The 8,930-nt window shown below is 39.1% G+C and overlaps 1 protein-coding gene across 1 annotated transcript in view; it reads left to right on the forward strand.

Annotated features, from left to right (window-relative positions):
- Window positions 1–8,472, forward strand: part of st6galnac6 (ST6 (alpha-N-acetyl-neuraminyl-2,3-beta-galactosyl-1,3)-N-acetylgalactosaminide alpha-2,6-sialyltransferase 6) — a 9,987-nt gene extending 1,515 nt beyond the window's left edge. Inside the window, exons 2-6 of the mRNA XM_060890540.1 lie at window positions 220–292; window positions 3,592–3,786; window positions 4,004–4,413; window positions 5,482–5,589; window positions 6,364–8,472. Of these exons, the coding sequence (XP_060746523.1) occupies window positions 269–292; window positions 3,592–3,786; window positions 4,004–4,413; window positions 5,482–5,589; window positions 6,364–6,550 (924 nt within the window). The 5' untranslated portion in view covers window positions 220–268 and the 3' untranslated portion in view covers window positions 6,551–8,472. The remainder of the gene's footprint in view (window positions 1–219; window positions 293–3,591; window positions 3,787–4,003; window positions 4,414–5,481; window positions 5,590–6,363) is intronic.
- Window positions 8,473–8,930: the final 458 nt, after the last annotated feature.

Consider the following 8,930-nt stretch of genomic DNA (forward strand, 5'->3'; position numbering starts at 1 on the left):
ACAAATAAGTTGGTATATGATAGACTAGATAGAATTTGATAGACACACAATTATATTTTATTACAATTTCGCTTGTGATAAGCGTGCGATGGAATTTGTCTAAATATATTATTTTTGTGATTGTACAAACTTGCCTGAGTTTAACCATTTACACTCAGCCAGTAAGTTAGATAATATATTCTAATTATATATAAGCTATTTCTTTCTCTCTTTCTCTAGGCACAAAGGCTCAAAAAAAATCATGTGAAAGTCAGTCAGAAACAGGAGAATGGGGCTGCGGTTGGTGGAAAAGGTAAGAGATTAAATTTACAAAAGATCTTTTGTTATTTTATTAAACACTATGCACTCTTGGTTAAATAAATCACACTATGCACTCTTGGTTAAATAAAGTTAGGAAATTCAATATGCATGGACAAAAAAAATCTACCAAAAATGGATAATGAGATGATCTGGAATCAAAAGGGTGAATCTTTCATTGCATGATATTATACAGACCAATAGCAGGATTCTGTTTCACTTTCCATCCCAACAGCGCTCAGTATGAACACCATGATTATGTATTAACAATTCTCTTTCTACTTTCTCCTTGAAGATTCTCTTCTCACTCTCTTTTCATTTTTATTATAGTCCTTATTTACTGAATGGTATTTGGTTCTGTAGTATGTTAACTTCAAGTTGGTTTTCTCTCAAAAGCACTGACTTTTAGCTGACTTTCTCTTCTAAGTGTGTTTATCTGTACATTCCATTAATTGTTTCCTCTTTTGAATAACCTGGATGTTGCTAATGATGTATATTTGCACTGTTTTTACCTGCATATACCACATACTGTTAATTCTTGTACATTTGCAGATTATATTGGGGGTTTCGCATTCCCTTGACATTGACATCAAGTTTTTTCTACACGGTTTAGATTTGACCATGTCAACAAAGCTATATTTCAGTCACACAGACTTTGCCCTGATTGAGTGGTGATGTCAGTGTTGACACAGTACAATCAAAGGACATTTCATTCATGGCTCATGACTTTGAACAACTCTTTAGAACAATCAGTGAATTTTGGATTTCCAAGTAAATGATCTATGGTCTAGAAGATGAGACTGAGGTTTACACTTCTCAGCAGATCCCTTTGTATATCTTAGTGATCAGTTATTCTTCTCACCCTGTATGAGGATGCTGTGTATTACAGCTATGCCTGGGAGGTACTTTCAGGGTGATAATGACCTTCCCTGTAATCCACCACTTTCAAATACAATCTCAGCAGTGTCTAGGGAGGGTCTGGTTCTCCCCCTGCTAGCTCATAAATGCCTATGGCAGATAAGGAGGCTGTGACAGTCACTAAGAAGATGGCTGTGGCTTGGTTAGCGTTGGTTTTTGCAATGCTATCCATATCTGATTCTTTCATCCCCTTGGCACCTAAGACAACAGGAGATGCCACCCAAGCAGGCACTTTATTGACAGAAGGGACTTCAGGAACGCCACAGTTCGTCCAAGCCTTGAGGTCTGGCCATTTGCATAGCACCTTTAGGATGCCACACACTGCCAATAAGGCAGGTGGGGCCCACACCTTCAGATTTTCAGACTTCCCATAAACATTTAAGAAATTCACAAAGCCTGTTCTTTCATTGCATGGCAACTAAGTCAGATCAGCAGATCCTGGGCTCAAACATTGAGACATGCAATAGAGATGGTAGATTTTATTTTTGTGTTCGAAAAACTTTCCAGTTTGGGTGCTTTCGGTGAACACACGTTTCCAGCGCAGACGTTCCACTGTAAAGTTCTGCATTTTGGCTTTTCTCTAGCTCCAAGTGTATCTTGTATACCTATGGCTTCTCTTATCCCAAGAACCCTCCTCTCTCACTCACAGCAAATAGCTCTGTTTATCAGCTTGAAAAATGTTACCCACACTATCACCCCAATGACGGATTTTATTATGTTTGCCAGTCAGATTCACCCAGCCCACTACATGCAGTGTTGGTGTCCTCCCATTGGGGTGCTAGGACTGAACACACCATCATCATTGACAACCCCATTTTCCCTAAACTCCACCACCCCAGGCTTTCTAGGACTGTGGGTATTTATGAAACTGCATCCGAACTCCAAATATCACAAACTAGTCCTTGTCTAAGCAAAAGGAGCTCAGGTGGGCAATGCAGTGTGCTCCAAACAGGAATCCATTTGGGAGTGATGCAGGACCAGAGATTCATTAGAGACAGCAGAGGCAGGGAACTTGTGATGCATGTTATTAATTCTCAGAACACCCTAGGTGCCTTCCTTCTTAAACATATCTGCTCTCCCAGATGGCCAGCAAGATTTGGATCCCTCAGCCAGGTCACCTGTGACCATTCAGTCTGAATTGCCAGCTGTAGCCGTCTAGGAGGCCTTCTCTCTCTAATGGTGTTTGTGGCAGCTATCACAGCACAGCACCATGGGTGGCATCTCTTTAGGGTGCTATTGGTTATTACTGCTTTTCTAAAGTGATTAAGATGCCTCCACCTACCACTGTTTCATATAAAGCTCCTAAAGAGCCTATGCATGAGATTCACTTAAAGTGAGTGAAAGTGAAAGCTGTTTTCTTGCTACCAGTCACTTCAGCAAGATATTCCAGTCAGAGTTACATTAAGCACCTTGCATACGCTGGTGACCAAGTGATTGTGGGGTGACCTTGTAGCTAAATCCTGGATTTCTGTCTGAATTTCTGAATCAGTCAATTACACAATTATCAATCAGTTACTGCTTTCAAGAAGGGTGAGTTACATTTCTTGTAATGCTTAAAATGTGCCCGAAATGTCAGGTGTATTTCAGCTATCCAATTTTTGTGCCAACTGTTTATTTGCTATATAAGTGCATTTTGTTTAGCCTGCTCTAATCTGACAGCAGTATGAATGAAATTTAAGTACAGTAGGCTATACCAATTTAAGAACAGTAGGCTGTGTGCAAGTCCATAGAGAAGACTGGAAAAGTTGTTTGTTATTATAAACATGTAGTTTAGATAAAGGGGGGCACGGTGGCTTAGTGGTTAGCACGTTCGCCTCACACCTCCAGGGTTGGGGGTTCGATTCCCGCCTCCACCTTGTGTGTGTGGAGTTTGCATGTTCTCCCCGTGCTTCGGGGGTTTCCTCTGGGTACTCCAGTTTCCTCCCCCGGTCCAAAGACATGCATGGTAGGTTGATTGGCATCTCTGGAAAATTGTCCGCAGTGTGTGATTGCGTGAGTGAATGAGAGTGTGTGTGTGTGTGCCCTGCGATGGGTTGGCACTCCGTCCAGGGTGTATCCTGCCTTGATGCCCAATGACGCCTAAGATAGGCACAGGCTCCCCATGACCCGAGGTAATTCGATAAGCGGTAGAAAATGATTGAGTGAGTGAGTTTAGATAAAGCCTGTCCAGTTTTCTTGTAGAATTCTTGTAGAATTTCTCTGTATTTAAACATTTTGTTTATTTATTTATTTTTTGCATTCTGGTTTTCAGTCCAGCAAGAAGTCACATGCCAGATATCACAATAAAACATGAAATTTTGAAAATCTCCATTTAACAATATAGAATATTGCAGTAACTCAGTAAGGGTTCAGCATTCTGTTTTGTTTTCAAAACAGGGGAACCACAGCAAGCGGATGGTTGTATTTGTGGCAATCTTTCTCATCACCACCCTCTTCATTCTCTACAACTCCAACAGTGTAAATGAGTCGTATGAGGCTTTTAAAGATATAGGGTATAGCAGTGCCCTCAAAATCACTGACCTGAAGAAGTGGGCTGGAAAAGATGGTTACGTGCCAGTTTTTGGCAACAAGGTAAGGATCTATAATAATAATAATAATAATAATAATAATAATAATTATTATTATTATTATTATTATTATTATTATTATTATTAAAAGAAGAAGAAGAATCTTAATACATAATACTATTTCTTGTATCCTATTCTCTGTGTGTGTGTGTGTGTGTGTGTGTGTGTCTGTGTGTGTGTTTGTGTGTGTGTGTGTGTGTGTGTGTGTGTTTGTGTGTCAGAGCCTGACCTTACATTGTAGGCAGTGTGCCCTGGTGATGAGCTCAAGCCATGTACTGGGCACTGGCGCTGGAGCAGACATTGACCACTCTGAGTGTGTGATCCGCATGAACGATGCACCCACGTCTGGTTTTGAGGCGGATGTGGGTAATAAAACTTCCCTTCGTGTTGTAGCTCACTCCAGTGTGATCCGGCTTGTACGAAAACCCCAAGAGTTCCTTAACTGCTCTAACTGCCCATCTGTCATCTTCTGGGGTCCACCCTCAAAGATAGGACGTGATGCCAATGGTGCTCTCTACAGGTTGATCCATCGTGTTGCTGTCACATACACCAACCTCACAACCTTCACTGTCACTCCAAGCAAAATGCGCAAGTTCGACGCACTCTTTCAAAAAGAGACTGGTCGAGACAGGTATCCTTTAGGCTCACACTCTAATTAAAGCATTGTTAACCTTCCTGTTATATACTGAGCAAAGCATGACATATTTTATTAGCACTGGGTTTTTCAGAATGTGTAACTTTAGCTATGTCTGAAAGCTAAATATATATCGTTCACTAGTGTCACAACAGAAACTAATCATGGCTGTAGACATCTGAGTCCAAGACAGCAAAATTGGCCATTATTGGCCTCTGGGTGGGACGGATGGAGTACGCTCTCCCCTGCCAATCACAGCGACACTAACCAATCGTGGGAATCTGTGAGCTAAAGCAGCTGGCTAATTAGTGGAAACTAGCTAAGAAATTGGAATTATTTGTCAAATCTAGTTAATGTCTGTGGCTAGTGAAACTGTACTGTTGAAGTAATTACCTATCTGTGAATGTGACCTCAGCCATCTGTTTTGATATTACTGCAAATTGATTTCTCAGTTTATTATAACATTTCAATATGTTTTACAAAGATTTTAGTTACTAGAAATATAAACAACATAAGCTCACCAACAACTTCACTTGTCATCAGCATCATCTGAAGAACAACTAATGATTCATTTTATACTAAACTAGATTCCTATATGGCAGCTTATATACAAATTTGAGACAGAGAGTGAGACTAATGGTAGCTGGATTAAAGGTTTAGAATTAGACTTATTTGTTCCATCCTGATAAACAAGTAGAATTTAAAATCATTCCCATTATTAGGAATAAAAAATAAGAAATGCCAGTTGATGCATTATTCTAGTACAGTGTGAGATATCATTTTATTTTCTGGTGGTAAACAAACGACATTATGTTTGAATATTGAAAAGAAGAACCTTTACAAATTTTTCATGCAGGTTAGATGTAAATTATGTTACAGATAAACTGTATCTTAACCATAAATACTATTTGCTCTAAGGATATTGGTTGTATCCTGCAACTCGTGCATCGTTAGACTTGCAGCTCCAGTGTAATACTAAAATCTATATGAATTCAATTTTCCCTTAACACATTGTTTCAGCTGCTCCATCAATGAAATGCTGAACTGTATTTTCTGTTTCCTTAGACAGAAGTCTCAGTCCTGGCTGAGCACTGGCTGGTTCACCATGGTCATCGCTATTGAGATCTGTGACAAAATTAAGGTTTATGGGATGGTGCCTCCCAACTACTGTGGGTGAGATAAAATTTCTTTCTCTCAGGTGTTTAGAAATCTGGTAAATTGAATATTTACTCTATTTAGACAATTTACCGTTTTGTGGAGTGAAAGCAAATAAATCCCAGACTGCACTGCTATCTAGATTGTCCAAGAAATTGAGCCTAATAGAAAAAGAAAAAGAATTTCAATATTGGCAGGAAAAACTTTCTACATGAATTCCACTCTTGTTTCCACTCATTTAAATTCTGTTGAAATACTGTAACATCTGTGAGTATTTTTTTTAAATGCTATTTGTCAGATGTAAGCCGGCGGTTAAAAGAAGGGAGTTGCAACAACCTCGATTAGAGGTCCATAGATGCAATTTTTTTAAACCTATAATATATTGCAAAGATCAGAAGAGGGAAAGAAGGATGGCATAATCTCTGGAGTGAAAAATCTCTGTACCTCAAAAAAAAAAATTGTTTCTTGTGTTAAGGTTGAGAAAACGTGTCTTACTTTTTTGGTGCTGATTAATGTTGAGCTTGACATTTTACCGAATCCTGGTAATTACTATGTATCTGTAAAAAAAACTCTCAAAACAAGCTGTTAAGCTGTTAAAATTACAAGATTAAACATCACTATAACATATAACACTATAACAAGTCAAGTATGATTGCCTCTCAACAATTTTGTTGTTATGTTTTTAACATTGTCTTCCTGCCTCATCAAACTTTTATTCGCAATGATGTGTGGCTTAGGCCATTTGTTCACTTATGGAATGTAACATGAATAATTGTGATCTCTGTGGTATAGGAAGCATCCTCAGCCAAAAAGAATGCCATATCATTACTATAAACCCCGAGGACCGGACGAGTGTGTAACCTATCTGCAGAACGAGAAGGGTCGCCGTGGAAATCACCATCGCTTCATCACCGAAAAACATGTGTTTGCTCGCTGGGCCAAACTCTATAACATCAGCTTTGTGCACCCCACCTGGTGAGAAACAGATAGCGAAAGGCTGCCAGGCTCATTCCTGAAGATCAAATATGGCCACCAGCACAAGGCTCAGACTAATAAGACATCGATCCAAAATGGCTACCAGCCATAATATCCTAACTGTGAAACATGCAGCCTCACTTTCGGCTCAACAAGAGTATGATCCAACATGGCCCACAGCTTCAGTCTAAATCTCTTATATATTCCTCAGCCAAATGAAAAAAAAACAGTCGATCCAAAATGGTGTCCAGCCTCAAACTGAGAAAACTGCTTTAACAGTGTCCAAGCTGTGCAGATAAAGTCAACTGGCTGCTTATTTTACCCAAAGCCTAAAGAGAGATTAAACTAAAGCAGTTGCTGGTTTTGCATTTATTACCTGCGGAAGCACAAATTGGCTGCTGTTTCCTCGCTGTTTTGTCTGTCAGACAAGAAACTGTTCAGACCTTCTTATAGATCTGGCCAAGCTTTGAAAATGGTGCCTGCTTAGACTTTTGGAAGTGTCTTTATTATACGAGCTCTTTAGTATACCTTTAGGTCATTCTAAAGTGTGTCAAACATAGCAAGAATTTTATTTGAAACAGATTTTTGATTTTTAAAAATTTCAAAAGATTATGGTAGAGTCGACGATACTGCAATAATCAGCAAAGTGGTGCTGAGCACTTCTTTTTGTAAACTCTTGCATCATAAAATTCTATTTTAAAATATTGCTACATATTCGTATTTTAAAAACAATTTCCCATAATTCGTATTTTAAGACAACACAAATTTACAATTAAGGAGGGGATTTGGAAAATCAGAAAAGTCTGGAATGCAGTGCTGGTGCTTTGTATTGACATTCAGTTTTCTAGGTAGAAGCTGTTTAAAGAGAGGGAGAGGGAGAGAGAGAGAGCAAGAGATAGAGAGAGAGAGAGAGAGAGGCGAAGAGAGAGTATTTCAGCTATGGTCAGAATTTCATGTTTTCCTGCATCTGCAAAAGCACTTAAGTAAAAAAAAAAAAGAAGGACCTACTATAAGGTATACTTATGTGAGCTTTGTATCATTTTTAACTAACCACATTCTGTTTTGAGAGTTTTTGGACTGATAAATTCTCTATGTTTCAATATTTCAAGATGGACTGCAATCACTGCCCACCTACTGTATATTGTGCCAGCAACACACACAAAGACAAAAAAATCAAGGGTTTTAATACAATGATTCTGTATCAACAACAATGTCATTCACAGTCCTCTAGACAAGATGGTTCATCTAGCTGAAAATCTTTCCAGTTCTCTTCAGTAAAAAAAGTTTATTGTGCCAATTTTCCAAAATGTGTTTTTTGTTTCCAGAAAAAAGGAAAGGAAGAACATTTTAAATCATACCAGGCCATACCAAAGCCTGGAGTTTGTAGCAGTCTGCGGTCAAGTATTAGTTTGTTTGCATGGCACTACACAAAACACTATCACTGAGCTTTGGCAGTGATCTGAGTGGATGAGGGTTAACAACCTCACCAGCTGTTGATGTTCCCTGCCTGCTTATGACCCATGACATTAGATCTAACAGTATTGGGAATGTTTATAAGTTTACCATAAAGCCTGAGTTATACTTCAGCATTGGTGTGTATTTGCAGCGTGACTCAGAAAAGAGAATATATAAGCATGCGTTGCACACTCAAGCTTTCCTCTTCCAGGAATCTTACTGCATTTTGAGTCTCTTTGGTGCTGTGCGTCAACCGTCCTACAGATGAATGCTGATTGGTTGGTGCGAGATCGTGTCAGGTTGCATACCCAGAAACGCTGTAACAAGATATTGTGAGCTTTTAGTTTAATGAACGTTTTAAGAGTAACATAGCTCCACTTATGTATCCAGCATAAACAATGAAAATGTCCAATATTCTGTAGGCTGTGATCTCCATCCAAGTTTTTTTTTTAAAGTGTAGCCTGTTAACCATCATGAATGGAAAAACGATTTCTAAAAGTATCAGTTGAGACAAATCCCTGCTGCAAGACTGTCAGGCCTGAACGTTTAGATAATACAAGAGAAAACTCTTGCACCGCACACACAAAGTACCAGACGCCATAAAGAAAAATGTAGTCGTTTACATTGCTCATGAGTAGCGTATGTGGATCTGTTTGCATTGAGGATAGTCAACACCACCATCTCTAGCAAACACACTTCCCTGCTCAACCAATCAGGGTTTGCTTGATGCACAGCAACTCTGATTTGCACTATAACAGTGGCCGAGGTTCTTAATATTTGCACATTGACACTGTCTCGATTTCAGATACTATAATCCCTTCTCTGTGTCTCTGGCAGTTGGATGTGTCTGTATCACTACAGATAGTAATGAGGTTGAGATATACTGGAGTTTTCCTTAAAATCCAATACTGGGCTGCCAGAACACTGAA

Source organism: Tachysurus vachellii, chromosome 17 (genome assembly GCF_030014155.1).
Source record: "Tachysurus vachellii isolate PV-2020 chromosome 17, HZAU_Pvac_v1, whole genome shotgun sequence".
Taxonomy (NCBI): Eukaryota; Metazoa; Chordata; class Actinopteri; order Siluriformes; family Bagridae; genus Tachysurus; species Tachysurus vachellii.